General features: G+C 50.8%; 1 protein-coding gene across 1 annotated transcript; it reads right to left on the bottom strand.

Annotated features, from left to right (window-relative positions):
- Window positions 1-4,883: 4,883 nt before the first annotated feature.
- On the bottom strand, window positions 4,884-19,255 carry LOC147082106 (uncharacterized). Its single transcript, XM_085980444.1, has 3 exons — window positions 19,202-19,255; window positions 15,021-16,869; window positions 4,884-6,364 (listed from the first exon to the last, which is right to left on the bottom strand). Exons 1-2 carry the CDS (start codon window positions 19,253-19,255, stop codon window positions 15,865-15,867), a joined length of 1,059 nt encoding a protein of 352 aa, XP_085836570.1. The 3' UTR covers window positions 4,884-6,364; window positions 15,021-15,864.
- Window positions 19,256-20,273: the final 1,018 nt, after the last annotated feature.

Below are 20,273 nucleotides of genomic sequence, written 5' to 3'. Positions count from 1 at the left end.
CCAGCATCTGTCACTCTAGGATCTGTCACACTAATATCTGTCACACCAGCATCTGTCACACCAGCATCTGTCACTCCAGGAGCTGTCACACCAGCATCTGTCACTCTAGGATCTGTCACACTAATATCTGTCACACCAGGATCTGTCACTCCATGATCTGTCGCACCGGGATCTGACACACCAGCATCTGTCACGCCAGGAGCTGTCACACCAGTATCTGTCACTCCACGATCTGTCACACCAGTATCTGTCACTCCAGGATCTGTCACTCCAGGATCTGTCACTCCAGGATCTGTCACTCCAGGATCTGTCACTCCAGGATCTGTCACAGCAGGGTTTGTCACACCAGCGTCTGTCACACCAGCATCTGTCACACCAGGACCTGTCACTCCAGGATCTGTCACTCCAGCATCTGTCACTCCAGCATCTGTCACTCCAGCATCTGTCACTCCAGCATCTGTCACTCCAGCATCTGTCACTCCAGCATCTGTCACTCCAGCATCTGTCACTCCAGCATCTGTCACTCCAGCATCTGTCACTCCAGCATCTGTCACGCCAGGATCTGTCACACCAGGAGCTGTCACTCCAGGAGCTGTCACTCCAGGAGCTGTCACATAAGATCTGTCACTCCAGGATCTTTCACTCCAGGATCTGTCATGCCAGGATCTGGCACTCCAGGATCAGTCACACCGGGATCTGTCACACCGGGATCTGTCACACCGGGATCTGTCACACTGGGATCTGTCACTCCGGGATCTGTCACTCCGGGATCCGTCACTCCGGGATCTGTTACACCAGCATCTGTCACACCAGCATCTGTCACACCAGGACCTGTCACTCCAGGATCTGTCACACCATGATCTGTCACACCAGGATCTGTCACTCCAGGGTCTGTCACTCCAGGGTCTGTCACTCCAGGATCTGTCACACCAGTATATGTTACACCAGGATCTGTCACACCAGGATCTGTGTAAGGCTCACAAAATTACACAGATTCCCCCCCCCCCAACCCCCAAATAAGAAAAGAGATATTGGACTGTTTGAATTAATATTGGGCCAAAGGGGCTTACAATCAAAACCTCAGGAAGATTTGGCTAGTTTTAAAAGGCATGTTCAGGCCTGCGGAAAACTGTGACAAAGGGGAGGTGGGATGGGCCCCCGAAACACAGACAGTTTGAGTGTTGGGCCGTCTGGGAATGTTCTGGGCCACCCCAACCTTTACATAAAGACAGTAAAAACTGTTCCCACTGAAACTCACAGAGCCACCAAGAACATGAATAATACAATACATGCCAACAGTCAACAAAAGAAAACATGGCCTCAGCAGGAAAAGACAATCAAACAGCAGTTTAAAACCAATCAGAAAGATTTCCAGAACGCTTTACACATTTTAAACTGATTTCAAGGCAATCCCGAAACCAGTTACAAGCCAATTAAAAATAGACGGACCATCCCCGAAGCTCGCTAAAGATTTAAAACATATTAAAACTAACGAGCCCACCAAATTTAACAAAGATTTGGCTGTCAGATAGGCCAGGCCTCAAACCAGTATAATTGAGGCCTGCTAGTTCAGTCAGTACGTTCAGCAACAGTTCGACAAAGGCAAGACAGCACGGTAACATCCAGGAGAGATCAACATCATCGCTGCGTTCGAAAGACAGTACAGGAGAATCGGAGACTTGAAGAAAGAAGAACGGAACAGAGGGAAAAGGAAATCGCGGCAACCAAAGGCCTCAAGAAACCAACAACTACCAATATTACCACCAACCAGGTAATAGTGGGCCACCGCAACCAACAAGAAACCAACCACCGAGAATTCGAAAATCACAAACTTGTTTCCACTCTACAGGCTAGTCTGACTTATCCCTGGGTAAGATTTGACACAAACGACCCTAAAAACTTTACCTAACCAAAGAAAATTGGGTACTTACCCGATAAATCCAACTACGCAGCTAACCGCATCAGCGGACAAACCAAGACTGAAGACCCAACGCAGGTGCAGTCTTCTACCACGTCTGGGGTACAGCAGGCCCCAACCACCACAACTAAAGAGAACCCCGAAATCACGAACCTCTACAATCTGTCAAGAGAGTCATTTGGTGAGCATTTCCTGGTCCTCTGGTTTTCAACCTAGTTAGGATAGTGGGGTTGGGAGGGTAAGGGATTTTGTCTATTGTAATTCTCCCTCGCATATTCCGAGTGTTCCCCACCCTTATAAAGTATAAGTTTCATTGAATTGTATATTTTCCTGTCTCAAAATAAAGATCTCAATTCTTTTGACCAACCCAGGTGTCTGTTGCAATTTCATTACAACCCCCAAATAAGTCCGAAGTCTAGAACCAAAGGAGTGGGAGCGATTCGAACCGCTCAGGGAGTCAGAGGTGAAGCTGACCACACACACCACCCCTTACAATCTGTCACTCCAGGATCTGTCACACCAGTATATATCACACCAGGATCTGTCACTCCAGGATCTGTCACACCAGCATCTGTCACTCCAGGTTCTGTCACTCCAGGATCTGTCACTCCAGGATCTGTCACTCCAGGATCTGTCACTCCAGGATCTACCACTCCAAGATCTGCCACACCAGGATCTGTCACACCAGGATCTGTCGCACCAGCATCTGTCACACCAGGATCTGTCAATCCAGGGTCTGTCACAACAGCATCTGTCACACCAGCATCTGTCACACCAGGATCTGTCACTCCAGGATCTGTCACTCCAGGATCTGTCACACCAGGATCTGTCGCACCAGCATCTGTCACACCAGGATCTGTCAATCCAGGGTCTGTCACAACAGCATCTGTCACACCAGCATCTGTCACACCAGGATCTGTCACTCCAGGATCTGTCACTCCAGGATCTGTCACACCAGGATCTGTCGCACCAGCATCTGTCACACCAGGATCTGTCAATCCAGGATCTGTCACATCAGCATCTGTCAATCCAGGATCTGCCACAACAGCATCTGTCACAGCAGGATCTGTCACTCTAGGATCTGTCACTCCATGATCTGTCACACCTGTATCTGTCAATCCAGGATCTGTCACAACAGCATCTGTCACACCAGCATCTGTCACACCATGATCTGTCAATCTAGGATCTGTCAATCCAGGATCTGTCACAACAGGATCTGTCACAACAGGATCTGTCACTCTAGGATCTGTCACTCTAGGATCTGTCACTCCAGGATTCATCACACCAGCATCTGTCACACCAGCATCTGTCACACCAGCATCTGTCACTCCAGCATCTGTCACTCCAGCATCTGTCACTCCAGCATCTGTCACTCCAGCATCTGTCACTCCAGCATCTGTCACTCAGGACCTGTCACTCCAGAATCTGTCACTCCAGGATCTGTCACTTCTGAAACTGTCACAGCAGGGTTTGTCACACCAGCATCTGTCACTCCAGGATCTGTCACACCAGCATCTGTCACACCAGCATCTGTCACTCCAGCACCTGTCACTCCAGCACCTGTCACTCCAGCATCTGTCACACCAGCATCTGTCACACCAGCATCTGTCACACCTGCATCTGTCACACCTGCATCTGTCACACCAGAACCTGTCACTGCAGGATGAGTCACTCCAGGGTCTGTCACACCAGGATCTGTCAGTCCAGGATCAGTCACTCCGGGATCTGTCACTCCAGCATCTGTCACACCAGCATCTGTCACACCAGCATCTGTCACACCAGCATCTGTCACACCTGCATCTGTCACACCTGCATCTGTCACACCAGCATCTGTCACACCTGCATCTGTCACATGAGGACCTGTCACGCCAGGATCTGTCACACCAGGATTTGTCACACCAGAGTTTGTCACTCCAAGATCTGTCACTCCAGGATCCTGCTGATCCTCTGGTATGAAGCTCCCTCTGCTTGTGCAAGTAAGCACAAGCAGAAGGAGCTGTAAATTCCTGGCTCAATTTATATCTATTATAGAATCATAGAATGGTTACAGCACGGAAGGAGGCCACTCAGCCCGCCGAGCCCATGCCAGCTCTCTGCAAGAGCACTTCAGCTAGTCCCACTCCCCCGCCCTTTTCCCGTAGCCCTGCAATTTTTTCCCCCTTAAGATACTTATCCAATTCCCTTTTGAACTATAAGATTGAGTCTGCCTCCACCACCATTTCAGGAAATTCTTTCCAGATCTTAACCACTCGCTGCGTAAAAAAGTTTTTTCTTAGGTCGCCTTTGGTTCTTTTGCCAATCACCTTAAACCCATGTCCTCTGGTTCTCGACCCTTTTGCCGATTGGAACAGTTTCCCTCTATCTACTCTGTCCAGACCCCTCATGATTTTGAACACCTCTATCAAATCTCCTCTCAATCTTCTCTGCTCCAAGGAGAACAACCCCAGTTTCTCCAGTCTATCAACGTAACTGGAGTCCCTCATTCCCGTCATCATTCTCGTAAATTTTTTCTGCACCCTCTCTAAGGCCTTCACATCCTTCCTAAAGTGCGGTGCCCGGAATTGGACACAATACTCCAGTTGGAGCCGAACCAGTGTTTTATACAGGTTCATCATAATTTTGACACTTTTGTACTCTATACCTCTATTTATGAAGCCCAGGATCCCGTAAGCTTTTTTAACTGCTTTCTCAACCTACCAGAAAAAGTACTAGGCAAACTAATGGGACTAAAGGCTGACAAGTCCCCCGGACCTGATGGCTTACATCCTAGGGTCTTAAAAGAAGTGGCAGCAGAGATAGTGGATGTGTTGGTTGTAATCTACCAAAAGACCCTGGATTCTGGAAAGGTCCCAGCAGATTGGAAAACCACAAATGAATCAAAATCAAAATCAAATCAAATCAACTTTTATTGTCATTGTTAGTGCACAAGTGCAGTACAACGAAATGTAGGCTTGCGGCTCCCGAGAGTGTACATTTGGATTAAGACATTTAAACATTCAACATACATTTGGCTTGTAGTATATTAACATAAATATGACCATAATAAAGTGCATTGGCAGATGTGCAGGCTTTAGAGTTTATTTGTGGAGTTCAGTAGGATGACAGCCCTGGGAAAGAAGCTGTTCCTAAATCTGGTCGTACGGGTGCGAATGCATCTGTAGCGTCTCCCAGATGGCAGGAGGGCGAACAGACTGTGGCTGGGGTGGGTAGGGTCTTTGATGATGGACCGTGACCTCCGTAGACAGCGTTTCTGGTATATGTGCTCTATGGTCGGTAGCCGGGTGCCGGTAATGCGTTGGGCAGTTTTGACTACCCGCTGCAGGGCTTTCCGGTCAGAGTAGCTACAGCTGCCATACCATACTGTGATACAGTTTGTCAGGATGCTCTCTATAGTGCAGCGGTAAAAGTTAGAGAGGATCAGGGGTGACAGATTACATCCCTTCAGCCTCCTTAAGGAATATAGGCGCTGCTGGGCCTTCTTCACCAGAGAGGAGGTGTTGAGGGACCAGGAGAGGTCTTCCGTGATGTGGACTCCGAGGAACTTAAAGCTGTCCACCCTTTCCACCACAGCCCCATTGATGTGGATGGGGGTGTGACTTCCGCCTTTCGACTTCCTGAAGTCCACAATGATTTCTTTTGTTTTCTTGGTGTTAAGGGCCAGGTTGTTATCGGCGCACCACTTCACGAGATGCTGGACCTCCTCCCTGTAGGCTGACTCATCGTTGTTGGTGGTGATCTGGCCTACTACCGTGGTGTCATCCGCAAACTTGATGATGGTGTTGGAACCATGAACAGCCACACAGTCGTGGGTGAAGAGGGAGTAGAGGAGGGGGCTCAGCACACAGCCTTGTGGGGCCCCCGTGTTCAGGGTCAGGTGGGGGGGAGGTGTGGTTACCTAATTTGACAGACTGGGGTCTGTTTGTTAGGAAGTCCAGGGTCCAGTTGCAGAGGGAAGTGTTCAGGCCAAGAGTTTGGAGTTTGGTGGCCAGCTTGTTGGGGACGATAGTGTTGAATGCTGAGCTGTAGTCGATAAACAGCATTCTGATGTAGGTCTCCTTACCATCTAGGTGATTCAGTGCCGAGTGTAGAGCAGTTGTGATTGCATCCTCCGTTGATCTGTTTGCACGATAGGCAAACTGGTGTTGGTCAAGGGAGGCAGGAACACTGGCTTTGATGTGGGCTAAGACCAGTCTCTCGAAACACTTCATTATGATGGGTGTGAGTGCGACAGGTCAATAGTCGTTCAGGCACGTCACAGCCGTTTGTTTTGGCACAGGAATAATGGTAGCGGTCTTGAAGCATGTAGGGACTACTGCCTGGGCCAATGACAGATTGAAGATGGTGGTGAAGACATCAGCCAGCTGATCAGCACATTCCTTGAGTACCCGTCCAGGGATGCTATCCGGTCCAGCAGCCTTTCGTGTGTTCACTCCGCGTAGAACGCCCCTATTCAAGAAAGGAGGGAGGCAAAAGCAAGAAACTATAGGCCAATTAGCCTAACATCTGTCATTGGGAAAATGCTGGAATCCATTATTAAGGAGGTAATAGCAGGACATTTAGAAAATCATAATACAATCAAGCAGAGTCAACGTGGTTTAATGAAAGGGAAATCGTGTTTGACAAATTTTCTAGAGTTCTTTGAGGATGTAACGAGCAAGGTGGATAAAGGGGAACCAGCAGATGTCGTGTATTTGGATTTCCAGAAGGCATTCGATAAGGTGCCACATAAAAGGTTACTGCACAAGATAAGAGCTCACGGGGTTGGGGGTAATATATTAGCATGGATAGAGGATTGGCTAACTAACAGAAAACAGGGAGTCGGGATAAATGGGTCATTTTCCGGTTCGCAAACTGTAACTAGTGGGGTGCCACAGGGATCTGTGCTGGGGCCTCAACTATTTACAATCTATATTAATGACTTGGATGAAGGGACCGAGTGTGCTGTAGCCAAATTTGCTGATGATACAAAGATAGGTGGGAAAGCAAGTTGTGAGGAGGACACAAAGGCCGTGATTTTCCCATGGGTGCGGGTCAGGTGGTCGGCGGGTTCCAGTCCCGCTGCCGCTTTCAGCCGGTAAAATTTTGCAATTTTACCCTAATTGGGCAATTGAGTCCCTGCGTGAGTGCTCCCCTGGCCAATTAGTTATTTTGGGTCTGCAACTCGCCTCTGCTGATGTCTGTGAGCCAGTTGCATTTAAGGGGCCCATGCAGCCTTGTTTCATTCTCTCATTATTTGATGGTGGATTTCGTGCTGACAACTGCTTCACGACTGCTTCAAGGGCCAAGGCCTCTCCCCGATTTGATGACGACTCCCTCCATGGTCTTGTGGAGGGAGTCAGAGGGCACAAGGAGGTACTGTTCCCATCCTCTGGGCGGAAGAAGCCAAAGCAGCCTGGCTGCAAATTGCTCAGGAGGTCAGCTCCAGATCATTGTGCGCTCAAACCTGGGTGCAGTGCAGAAGAAGGTTCAATGACCTGGCAGGGAAAGTGAGTATAACATCACACTTACTCTCAATCTGCTCCCCATCTCCTCTCATCACCAGCACTCTGCATTGTCAACCTACTCCTGCACATCCCACTTTACCCTTACATCCCTTGCAACCTTAACCATCCCTCTCTATCTACACAATCACTTCACTATTCGACTATGCTGCCCTCACACTCGCTATCACTGTTATGCAATGACAACAACTAACAACGCACAGGGAGGGCCCTTGGTATTGGCACCTCACTCTATCTTTGTCTCCTTCTAAGCATCTATGCTATGGATTCTCTACACTCACCCCTTCATTATCACTCAAACTCCACTTGTGTCCCTCATTGCAGGAAAAGAGACCACAATAAGAGGGAGAGGGCTATGGCAGGAGGAGGGCCACCTTCCATTTCCAATCTCACCAATGCTGAGGAGGCGGCACTGGAAATCATCGGAGGCGATGTGGATCTGGAAGTGGGGGATGGTCAGACGGGTGCAGCAGAGGAAGCTGGTGACAGAATAGATTTGCATCTCTCTCATTTACATTGCATGAGTGACTGATTATGGCATCTGATGCTCACACAGATTGACTTATGATCATCTGCACAATTCCATGTGCATGCTACGTTAATATCACATGTCTAACTCGTGCCTTTACTCCCCCACAGGACCATCGACAGCCCCCCTCCCCACTATCCAGGAGGAAGAGCCTGAGCCGGGAGACTCCACAGAGGAAGCTGCAACCTCTGAGGACGCAGCGTCAGCAGAGTTAAGCGCACCCAGCACCAGCGCCAGCGCAGATACGCACACCTCGATGGGACCTTCACGACAGAGTAGTGTTGTCACCTGGTGTATCACAGCTCACAAGTGAGCATCAGCAGATGGTGGATAGCATTAGATCCAAGGAGAGGACATATAAATTGGCTAGAAAAAGCAATAATCCTGAGGATTGGGAGCAGTTTAGGATTCAACAAAGGAGGGCAAAGGGATTAATTAAGAAAGGGAAAATAGAATATGAGAGTAAGCTATCAGGAAACAAAAAACTGACTGTAAAAGCTTTTATAGGTATGTGAAGAGAAAAAGATTGGTGAAGTCAAGCGTAGGTCCCTTACAGTCAGAATCAGGGGAATTTATAATGGGAAACAAAGAAATGGCAGACCAACTAAATACATACTTTGGTTCTGTCTTCACAAAGGAGGACACAAATAACCTCCCAGAGATGCCGGGGAACATAGGGCCTGATGAAGCGAGGAACTGAAAGAAATCAGTATTTGTAGGGAAATGGTGTTAGGAAAATTGATGGGACTGAAGGCCGATAAATCTCCAGGGCCTGATACATCCCAGGGTACTTAAGGAAGTGGCCCTAGAAATAGTAGATGCATTGCTGGTCATCTTCCAGAACTCGATAGACTCTGGAACAGTACCCATGGATTGGAGGGTAGCTAATGTTGCCCCACTATTCAAAAAAGGTGGCAGAGAAAAAGCGGGGAATTATAGACCGGTAAGCCTGACATCGGTAGTGGGGAAAATGCTGGAGTCCATTATAAAAGATGTAATAGCAGAGCACTTGGAAAACAGTGACAGGATCGGACAAAGTCAACATGGATTTACAAAAGGTAAATCATGCTTGACTAATCTACTGGAATTTTTTGAGGATGTAACTGGTATAATAGATAAGGGAGAACCAGTGGGTGTGGTGTATTTGGACTTTCAGAAGGCTTTCGATAAGGTCCCACATAAGAGATTAGCGTGCAAAATTAAGGCACATGGGATTGGGGGCAAGGTATTGACTTGGCTAGAGAACTGGTTGGCGGACAGAAGGCAAAGAGTTGGAATAAACGGGTCGTTTTCCGAGTGGCAGGCAGTGACTAGTGGGGTACCGCAAGGATCGGTCCTAGGACCCCAGCTGTTCACAATATATATTAATGATCTGGACGAGGGAATTGGATGTAATATCTCCAAATTTGCAGACGACACAAAGCTGGGTGGGAGGGTAAGCTGTGAGGAGGATGTCGTGAAACTCCAGTACGATTTGGACAGATCGGGTGATTGGGGCAGAAACATGGCAAATGCACTATAATGTGGATAAATGTGAGGTTATCCACTTTTATAGCAAAAACAGGAAGGCAGATTATTATTTGAATGGCAATAGATTGGGAGAAGGGGAAGTGCAACGAAACCTGGGTGTCCTTGTGCACCAGTCGCTGAAGGTACGCATGCAGGTGCAGCAGGCGGTTAAGAAGGCAAATGGTATGTTGGCCTTCGTAGCGAGAGGGTTCGAGCACAGGAACAAGGATGTCTTGCTACAGCTGTACAGGGCCTTGGTGAGACCGCACCTTAAGTATTGTGTGCCATTTTGGTCGCCTTACCTGAGGAAGGATGTTCTTGCCATGGAAGGAGTGATGTGCCTCAATAAATCCGAGACTCGATGTTAGCGAAACAAAACAAGGCTTTTATTGACTTGGAAGGTAACACACAGAGAGGTATCTTCCATCCAGAGGTCTGCCGTACTGGATGTGATGCAGGCTGGGCCAGCTTACATAGGGGCCAGGTATGGGCGGAGCCCTACACACAGTACAATACAATGGTGAGGAAACGGAACTGAGGTAAGGGAAATGAAACTGAAACCAACCACAGTCACAAGCAGAGAATACCAATGAGTGATGAATGGAATATTTCATCACAAGGAGTGCAGCGAAGATTCACCAGGCTGATACCTGGGATGGCAGGAATGACGTATGAGGAGAGATTGTGTCGATTGGGCTTATACTCACTGGAGTTTAGAAGATTGAGAGGGGGATCTCATCGAAACCTATAAAATTCTGTCAGGCCTGGACAGACTAGATGCAGGAAGGATGTTTATGATGGCCGGGGAGTCCAGAACCAGGGGTCATAGTCTAAGGATAAGGGGTAAGCCATTTAGGACTGAAATGAGGAGGAATTTCTTCACCCAGAGAGTGGTGAACCTGTGGAATTCTCTGCCACAGGGGGCGGTGGAGGCCAGTTCATTAAATATATTCAAAAAGGAGTTGGATATATTTCTTAAGGCTAAAGGGATCAAGGGATATGGGGAGAAGGCAGGGACAGGATACTGAATTTGGATGATCAGCCATGATCTCATTGAATGGCGGAGCAGGCTCGAAGGACCGAATGGCCTACTCCTGCTCCTATCTTCTATGTTTCTATGAGACAGGGACAGCAGTGGGGAGTTCTCGTCGGAGGCCGCAGGGCGCTCCCAGCTCTGCTCAGCTGCATGTGGACCCTGTGCCTCTGGGTCCATCCAGAAAGAGAGCGGTGCTGGCACTCCAGGAACAAGTGCAGGAGTCTCTGGCAGGTTTTGTCTCCAGGGTTACTGCGAGTGTGGAGAGGATGGAGGAGTCTATCTCTAACATGAGCAGTGCCTTTGTGGAGTCAATGGCGCATGAACGCAACACCACAGAAAGGATGGCTACGGCCATGAAGTAAGTCGCCAGAGTCAAGAAAACATGGTGAATGTTCAGAATAGACTGACACCTCTGGAGGAGCGATGGGCAGCTACTGAGCAGAGAAACCAGAGCTTCATGGAAGTCCTTTTGAGTAGGACTGCCAGTGCAGATACGGGTCCTCATGGCCCCCCTGATGTGCAACAAGGTGCTGTCCAGCCACTTGCTAGCACTGAAGTGGGGCTGACCCATGAGAGGGATGTTGGTGACAGACAACAAGGAAGTGGGGGCTCCTCTCCAAGCGCTCACTCCCATGCCACTGAGTAGCCCTCGGTCAGAGCCCCACCAGAGTCCTCACCCAACTGAGATGGGCGTCTCAGCCCCTGCGCAGCCGCAGGAGGAGCAGACTGTTGCCAAGCCCTCACAGGCTCACAATCCCAGACGATGCCCGCCAAAGGTGTCGAAACAGGAGCAGCAGGAAAGTGAGCAAGGTGCCTCCACATCTGCTGAAGCCACAGGGGAAGCACCACGTACAAGCACACGTAAGAGGAAGATAAAGCACAATTAGTCACAAGGGTAGTCACTCGGTTGTCTTTAATTTTTGCCATTGTCATCCTTTTGTGCATTGATTAAACAGAAGTGATGGCAAACAGTTGAAAATCTGGCCTATGTGATCTGGGAAATGGAAGTTGCACGTTGAGGGCTCAGGGTGACTTGCATTTGTAATAATGGTGGTCAGAGTGATAGGAACCCACAGGTTCTTGTCCATTGTCTATGGTGTGATAAGAAGGTGCCTGCCACATGTTTGATTTGTCTACTTAAGCGAATCTGGCAAAGATTAGTCCATCCCTTGCATCATGGGCAGCAATGTGCTCGCATGCTGCTGCAGCTGGCTCATCCCCCTCCGCAAGGTTGTCTTCCTCCTCCTCCTCCATGCGCTGAGCCACTTGTTCCTCAAGCAGCTGCAATCCACAATGCTGTGCGATGTTGTGCAGTGCACAGCAGACCACGTTGATTCTGGAGACCCTGGCTGCCGAGTACCGTAGGGCTCCACCTGATCTGTCAAGGCATCTGAATCGCATCTTCAGCAAGCCGATGGTTTGCTCGATAATGGATCTGGTCGCATTGTGGCTGGCATTGTAACGCTCCTCAGCTTCGTTTGATGGCCTCCTCAATGGCGTCATCAGCCACATCTTCAGGGGATAGTCCTTGTCTCCAAGTAGCCATCCGAAAAGTTGTCTCGGCGGATTGAAGAGTGGAGGCACAGTGGACTGCCGCAGGATGAATGAGTCATGATAACTGCCAGGGTACTTCACGTAAACATGCAAAATGTCCTTCCTGTGGTTACACATCAGCTGGACGTTAAGGAAGTGGAAGCCCTTGCAGTTGACAAAAACAGCTCGGTTGTGATGGAGTGCAATCTATGACGACCAGCACCCTTGGCAAGCCTGCCATATTTGCAAAGCCAACCGCACGCGCGGTTACACTTGCTTGATCCGTCGAGAAGTGGATGTAATTATGCGCCTTTGCAAAGAGGGCATCAGTTACCTGCATGATGCAAGTGTGTGCGGCCGACTGGGAGATGCCGCTGATGTCTGCTGATGAACCCTGGAAGGACTCTGAAGCAAAAAAATTGAGGGCGGTGGTGACTTTGACAGCCACTGGTAAGGGGTGTCCACCCGCTCCTCTGGGCTCCAGGTGTTGGTGCAGATGTCAGCGACTACCTCTCGCGAAAGTCTCAGCCTCCTTTGGCACTGCTGCTCAGTCATGTTGAGGAAGCTCATCCTCGGCCTGTAAACCCTGTGTTGGGGGTATCTCCTGTGGCGACATGCAGCCCTGCGCTGACGCCTTCTGCCCTGTGCAGCATCAGGTGGGTGAGCAGGAGGTTGGTGCTCCTGCTGTTGGTGCTGCTATTGTGCCTGGTTCTGTTGCTGCGGCTGCTCTCCCTCCGAATCTGAGGTCCAGGATGAAAGGAAATAAATGGTTCCCATGCTGCTGGCAGATATCGCAGTTGAGGAAGCGCTCAATCAATGTGGGGAGAGGGTTTTCCCAGGAGGTCACAGTGGAGAGGGATCTCAGCTTCACCACTTCCAAGATCAGTAGACCGGCAAAAAGTTTTCCAAAGATGAAAAAACAAAGTTCTGTCATCTGTAAGTGAGCCTTGCTGAGAGCTCCATTTTTATGCTGGAGCTGCAGCTGTCAAGAAAGCAGCCACTTGTGAACCGAGCGTGGTTTGGGAACGGCGTGGAACACGCAGAAAAAGTGGCAAAATCTAAAACCGCTGTCAAAATAGCATTATCCAGGCAGCTAACAAGCTGTTAACTGCCTTAAGGGCCTATCCCGCCACTTGGAGGCGGGACCGAACGGGAGTCTGGGAGCCCGCATTTAGGAAAGTTGCACGGAGGCGGGTTGACGGCGGGATCGGAACCCATGTCCAAGTCATTAACATATATCAAGAAAAGCAGTGGTCCTAGAACCGACCCCTGGGGAACACCACTGTATACCTTCCTCCAGTCTGAAAAACAACCGTTCACCACTACTCTCTGTTTCCTGTCACTTAGCCAATTTCATATCCATGCTGCCACTGTCCCTTTTATTCCATGGGCTTCAACTTTGCTGGCAAGCCTATTATGTGGCACTTTGTCGAATGCCTTTTGGAAATCCATGTACACCACGTCAACCGCATTACCCCCAACAACCCTCTCTGTTGCCTCAACAAAAAGCTCGATCAAGTTGGTTAAACACGATTTGCCTTTAACAAATCCATGCTGGCTTTCCTTAATTAATCCACACCTTTCCAAGTGACTGTTAATTTTGTCCCTGATTACTGTTTCTAAAAGTTAAACTGACTGGCCTGTAGTTGCTGGGTTTATCTTTACACCCTTTTTTGAACAAGGGTGTAACATTTGCAATTCTCCAGTCCTCTGGCACCACCCCCCATATCTATGGAGGATTGGAATATTATGGCCAGTACCTCCGCGATTTCCGTCCTCAATTCCCTCAGCGTGCATCCCATCCGCTCCTGGTGATTTATCTACTTTAAGTACAGCCAGCCTTTCTAATACCTCTTCTTTATCAAATCATGTGTCTCCACTACCTCCTCCTTCACTATATCTATGGCAGCATCCTCTTCCTTGATGAAGACCGATGCAAAGTACTCATTTAGTACTTCAGCCACACCCTCTGCCTCCATGCATAGGTCTCCTTTTTGGTCCCTAATTGGCCCCACCCCACCTCTTACTATCCTTTACTATTTATATGCCTATAGAAGACTTTTGAATTCCCTTTTACGTTGGCTGCCATTCTATTCTCATACCCTTTCTTTGCCCCTCTTATTTTCTTTTTCACTTCTCCTCTGACCTTTCTATATGTAGCCTGATTCTCAGATGTATTTGCACTTGACATCTGTCATACACGCTCTTTTTCTGCTTCATCATATTGGCTCTCTGTTTCGTCATCCAGGGAGCCCTGCCTTTCCCCCTAGTGGGAATGTACCTCAACTGTACCTGAACTATTTCCTCTTTAAAGGCAGCTCATTGTTCCACTACAGTTTTGCCTGCCAATCTTTGATTCCAGTTTACCCGGGCCAGATCCGTTCTCATCCCACTGAAATTGGCCTTCCCCCAGTTAAACATTTTTACTCTAGATTGCTCCCTGTCCTTTTCCATAGCTAATCTAAACCTTATGGTACTATGATCACTGTGCCCTAAATGTTCACCTACTGACACTTGCTCCACTTGACCTACCTCATTCACCAGAACCAGATCCAGCAATGCCTCCTCCCACATAAGATAACCCCTTTCTATAAGTTGGTTAATAGTCTATTAAATAAAGGCATGGCAGGGTAGCTCAGTCCCAGGGTATTCCGGCCAGCAGTTTTCCTACGTGAATTTCACTGAGGACCAATGTGTTTGAAAGCTCCACTGCAGCAAAGACGTTGTCACAGAGCTGTGCCACCCTGGGGTTGGGGTTAGGGCCTGAAGTTAGTGGTTGGGGTTAATGGTTGGGGTTAGGGGCTGAGGGTAGGGGGTTAGGATTAGGATTGGCGTTATTGGTTGTGGCTAGTGATTAGGATTAGGGCTTGGGGCCAGTAGTTAGGTTGTTAGGGGTTAAAGTTAGAAACCACTATTAACGCCATTGTCACTAGACAAGTCCTTTTTCATTTCGTGTTTTTTTTTACTCACAGATGAGTCACAAGAAACCCTTACCAGTTCATTCAAGGATTCTTCTTCCCAGTCCAATTTCCTCCCTTCTTCCACATCTCTACATCTCTCACAGAAAAAGACAACACGGATATTGGACTTCGGGATTTTGGCACAAGACCAGGCGAGTCCAGGTGTTGCACTGGTTAGATCCAAGTCATCGGCCTTGCCTGACAAGGGCTTCTGACAATAACCTGTCACCAGGCCCCAACAGTCGTCATCCGATTCCACCGTCATATCTTCAGCCATTACCCGCCTTTCGCCTTCACTGGAGCTGGTTACGCCACGATGACCATTCCCCAGGCTGAAGCACTCCGATTCCCATTTTATAGTCGCAGTGTAAGATCTGAATTTAGTCGCTTGGTGTCAGTGGTTGATGGATTTGGTCTCTCAGTCTCAGTGGTCCCTGGATTTGGTCTCTCAGTCTCAGTGGTCCCTGGATTTGGTCTCTGGATTTGGTCTCTCGGTGTAAGTGGTCCCTGGATTTGGTCTCTCAGTCTCAGTGGTCCCTGGATTTGGTCTCAAGGTGTCAGTGATCCCTGGATTTGGTCTCTCGGTATAAGTGGTCCCTGGATTTGGTCTCACGGTGTCGGTGATCCCTGGATTTGGACTCTCGGTATAAATTTGTCTTTGGATTTTGTCTCGGTATCAGTGGCTCCTGCATTTAGTCTCTCCATGTCAGTGGTCCCTGGATTTGGTCTCAGGGTGTCAGTGATCCCTGGATTTGGTCTCTTGGTGTAAGTTCCTCTCTGGATTTGGTCTCAGAGAGGAAACTCGCTGTCACCTCTGCCTCATCCTAGTCCGCTTCAATCAACCAGCTTTCCATCTCCCTGCCCCCTCAGTTCTTTCTTCACATTCGTGTTTTTTGCTCCATTTTTTGAGGCGGGGGTGTGGAAGCGGGACCTCGCCCCTGGAACAAGTCCCTTGGGCTTTGGTTGCGATGGGTTGCGGTGGAAAGGCTGTGGAAGCGGGGCCTCTCCCCTGGAACAAGTCCCTTGGGTTTTGATTGCGTTGGAAAGGCTGTGGAAGCGGGGCCTCGCCCCTGGAACAAGTCCCTTGGGCTTTGGTTGCGGTGGAAAGGCTGTGGAAGCGGGGCCTCGCCCCTGGAACAAGTCCCTTTGGGCTTTGGTTGCGGTGGAAAGGCTGTGGAAGCGGGGCCTCGCCCCTGGAACAAGTCCCTTGGGCTTTGGTTGTGGTGGAAAGGCTGTGGAAGCGGGGCCTCTCCCCTGGAACAAGTCCCTTGGGCTTTGGTTGTGGTGGAAAGGCTGTGGAAGCGGGGCCTCTCCCCTGGAACAAGTCCCTTGGGCTTTGGTTGCGATGGGTTGCGGTGGAAAGGCTGTGGAAGCGGGGCCTCTCCCCTGGAACAAGTCCCTTGGGCTTTGGTTGCGGTGGAAAGGCTGTGGAAGCGGGGCCTCTCCCCTGGAACAAGTCCCTTGGGCTTTGGTTGCGGTGGAAAGGCTGTGGAAGCGGGGCCTCTCCCCTGGAACAAGTCCCTTGGGCTTTGGTTGCGGTGGAAAGGCTGTGGAAGCGGGGCCTCTCCCCTGGAACAAGTCCCTTGGGCTTTGGTTGCGGTGGAAAGGCTGTGGAAGCGGGGCTTCTCCCCTGGAACAAGGTTGCGGTGGAAAGGCTGTGGAAGCGGGGCCTCTCCCCTGGAACAAGTCCCTTGGGCTTTGGTTGCGGTGGAAAAGCTGTGGAAGCGGGGCCTCTCCCCTGAAACAAGTCCCTTGGGCTTTGGTTGCGGTGGAAAAGCTGTGGAAGCGGGGCCTCTCCCCTGAAACAAGTCCCTTGGGCTTTGGTTGCGGTGGAAAGGCTGTGGAAGCGGGGCCCCGCTGCAGGGCGAGCGAGTGAAGGGAGCCTAGGGGCAACGCCGGCTCAACCGCCAAACCCCCAACGGCAAAAGCGCGAGCGGGGGGGGAGCGGGAACAAAGCGACGCTGTGATTGGAGAAGCGGCGGGGCGTGCGATTCTCTGATTGGAGGAGCAGGGGCAGTGTGACTCTGATTGGAGGAGCGGGGAGGGGGATAAGTGAATCTGTCATTGGAGGAGCGGGGACACAGTGACACTGTGATTGGAGGAGCGAGGGGGCGAATGACTGTGATTGGAGGAGCGGGGAGGGCGGAGTGCCTCTGATTGGAGGAGAGGGAGGACGCGTGACTCTGTGATTGGAGGAGCGTGGGGGCGAGAGACTGTGATTGGAGGAGCGCTGGGGGGAGTGACTCTGTGATTGGAGGAGCGGGGGCAAAGTGACTGTGTGATTGGAGAATCTGATCCGACCAATCACAGCGTCTCCTCTCTCCCGCTCGCTGATCCGACCAATCGTAGCGTGTCCAGTGATTCAGCCACGCTGCCAAGAGCAATCCCAGCGGAAAGAAAGATTACTGGGACTTTAAATGTTTATTTTAAAAAGACAATATATCTTTCAACACTTTGGTTATTAGTTATAAACAGATCTGAGCTGACAGTCAAAAGTCAGGTAAAATGAAGGCTTTATTGGCTCAGTGTCCAATTTTCCATCTGATAACGCTCCTATGAAGCGCCTCGAAATGTTTTAGTACAGGGTCGGGCGAGGACCCCTCCAGGAATACCTCCAACCAGAGTTGGCAGCTCCGCATGGACACTGAGGGAGCGCCGCACTGTCGGAGGGGCAGTACTGAGGGAGCGCCGCACTGTCGGAGGGGCAGTAGTGAGGGAGCGCCGCACTGTCGGAGGGGCAGTACTGAGGGAGCGCCGCACTGTCGGAGGGGCAGTACTGAGGGAGCGCCGCACTGTCGGAGGGGCAGTACTGAGGGAGCGCCGCACTGTCGGAGGGGCAGTACTGAGGGAGCGCCGCACTGTCGGAGGGGCAGTACTGAGGGAGCGCCGCACTGTCGGAGGGGCAGTACTGAGGGAGCGCCGCACTGTCGGAGGGGCAGTACTGAGGGAGCGCCGCACTGTCGGAGGGGCAGTGCTGAGGGAGCGCCGCACTGTCGGAGGGGCAGTACTGAGGGAGCACCGCACTGTCGGAGGGGCAGTCCTGAGGGAGCGCCGCACTGTCGGAGGGGCAGTACTGAGGGAGCGCCGCATTGTCGGAGGGGCAGTACTGAGGAAGGGCCGCACTGTCAGAGGGGCAGTATTGAAGGAGTTCCGCACTGTCGGAGGGGCAGTACTGAGGGAGCGCCGCACTGTCAGAGGGGCAGTACTGAGGGAGCGCCGCACTGTCGGAGGGGCGGTACTGAGGGAGCGCCGCACTGTCGGAGGGGCAGTACTGAGGGAGCGCTGCACTGTCGGAGGGGTGGTACTGAGGGAGCGCTGCACTGTCGGCGGGGCAGTACTGAGGGACTGCTGCACTGTCGGAAGGGCAGTACTGAGGGAGCACCGCACTGTCGGAGGGGCAGTACTGAGGGAGCGCCGCACTGTTGGAGCGGCAGTACTGAGGGAGCGCCGCACTGTCGGAGGGGCAGTACTGAGGGAGCGCCGCACTGTCGGAGGGGCAGTACTGAGGGATTGCCGCACTGTCGGAGGGGCAGTACTGAGTGAGCGCGGCACTGTCGGAGGGGCAGTACTGAGGGAGCGCCGCACTGTCGCAGGGGCAGTACTGAGGGAGCGCTGCACTGTCGCAGGGGCAGTACTGCGGAAGTGCCGCACTGTCACATGGGCAGTACTGAGGTCGGTCCTAGTGGAAAGTTGGCCTTTATGTCAAGTGGGCTGGAATGCAAAGTGATGCTTCAGTCGTACAGAGCCTTGGTCAGACCCCCATCTGGAGTGACCACATTCAGTTCTCGGCCCCGCACCTCAGGAAGGATATGTTGGCCTTGGCGGAGGAGCAGCGCAGATTCACCAGAATGATACCAGTGGCGGAAGTGCATTTTTGTAATAATATAGACAAGAGGCTGCAGCCCTACGTCTAAATGCCAAGAATGGGTTCTAGACATGGAGTCAAACACTTGCACGTTTATTTTCATCCTTCGACATCAAAGAAGACAGCCAGAATATCATCTCATCGTTTGCAGTGAGTTCTTTGGTGACTGACGAGACCTATTTTTGCTCGGCATGAGCGATCGTAGGTTGAACAGTGGATCCCGGATACACCAGGTTGGGAATCTTGATTTTTTTCTTTTCAAGCAAGCCTTCCTCAGCTGGCGTTTACATTCAGCATCAGCAATGCGACGGGCCTTGTTGTAGGAGGCGCCTTTGTGGATGGCTTCTCACCGTGCCCTCAACATCTATCACCTGAGCCTTTCTTTCTGATGTCTGTGCACCCATGGCTGGCAGGTATTTGGGTTCTAGTAAGGCATAGGATGTATTAACATTTGGCTTCGCTGCCGATACATAAACAGTGATAGAGTTAGGCCGAAATGTAAACATGCAGCCTGGCCTAGAAAGCTGGCAGCGTCTGACCTCTGTGCAGAACTTTGCAGTCTCTGTACCACCAGGTAAAGGCTGCAAACTTTAATTCTTAGGGGGGGAAATCGGCATCACCCATTTTGGGGCACTAATATCGGCCGGGCGCAAAATTTAGCGCCCGGCGCTAATTATCGCCTCCAACTGCAAAATTGGCCTCTATCGCCCTTGGAGGTGATTTGAGCGCTAAATCAGGTGCTACACACCTCTCTTAAGGCGCAGACATCAGGGAGCGAGGCGCTACCTCAGAACGCTACCAAAGCTCAGGCAATGACCGTTACCATGGAAGCCAGACAGACTGGCGCCGTCCAGTTCTTAAAGGGGAGGGGCCATCTTGCTGGCCAGTCACACCCTGCTCGTTGCAGCCTTGAATCTCGGCCTGGAGAGACCTCAGAAGTAATTGTGTTGGAAGCACTAATGGATAGGCCCAGGGAACGAGCCCGGCGCTTAGGAACCTCAAAAGTGGTGCTGAGGGCCAAAACTCCTTAGAGCAGCAAGAAAAGGTAGGAAGCGCCCGCCTTTAAATAGCGCTCCCCCAGCCCCTTCCCGACTTGAAAACGTTCCCCTCGACCTGTTATTCCTAGCGGCAGGCACTAAGGCAGGGGCCGCGACTCAATATCTGGTCTGGGGCGTTGCACGCTTCACTGACGTCACGATCTTCGGGCGCAGGAGATCGTGGCGGTAGTGTTTAGCGCTGCCGCAAAACGATTGGTCAATTTCGCGAGCAGCGCTAAAATTGCTGCGCCCGGGTGCTAAGTTACTAGCGCCCCCGGAGGCGCTAACAGGAGGCGCTAACCAACCGAATTTTTCCCCCTTAAGCTTCTAGTTTTTAGAGCTTAGTATAAAATGGATTCCCTTACTTCATCTTAATCTCCAACAC

Source organism: Somniosus microcephalus, unplaced genomic scaffold (genome assembly GCF_052327205.1).
Source record: "Somniosus microcephalus isolate GS21.2 unplaced genomic scaffold, FLI_Smic_1.0 scaffold172, whole genome shotgun sequence".
Classification (NCBI taxonomy): Eukaryota; Metazoa; Chordata; class Chondrichthyes; order Squaliformes; family Somniosidae; genus Somniosus; species Somniosus microcephalus.
This window is presented reverse-complemented; position numbering and strand designations above follow the sequence as displayed.

Excerpts from the sequence above, each read along its gene's own strand:
- LOC147082106 (XM_085980444.1), bottom strand. The coding sequence starts at position 19,255 with ATGGGTGCACAGACATCAGAAAGAAAGGCTCAGGTGATAGATGTTGAG. Across the intron at positions 16,870-19,201 it reads TGATAGATGTTGAGGGCACG|GCTCCCTTCACTCGCTCGCC; the intron begins GTGAGAAGCCAT and ends CGTTGCCCCTAG.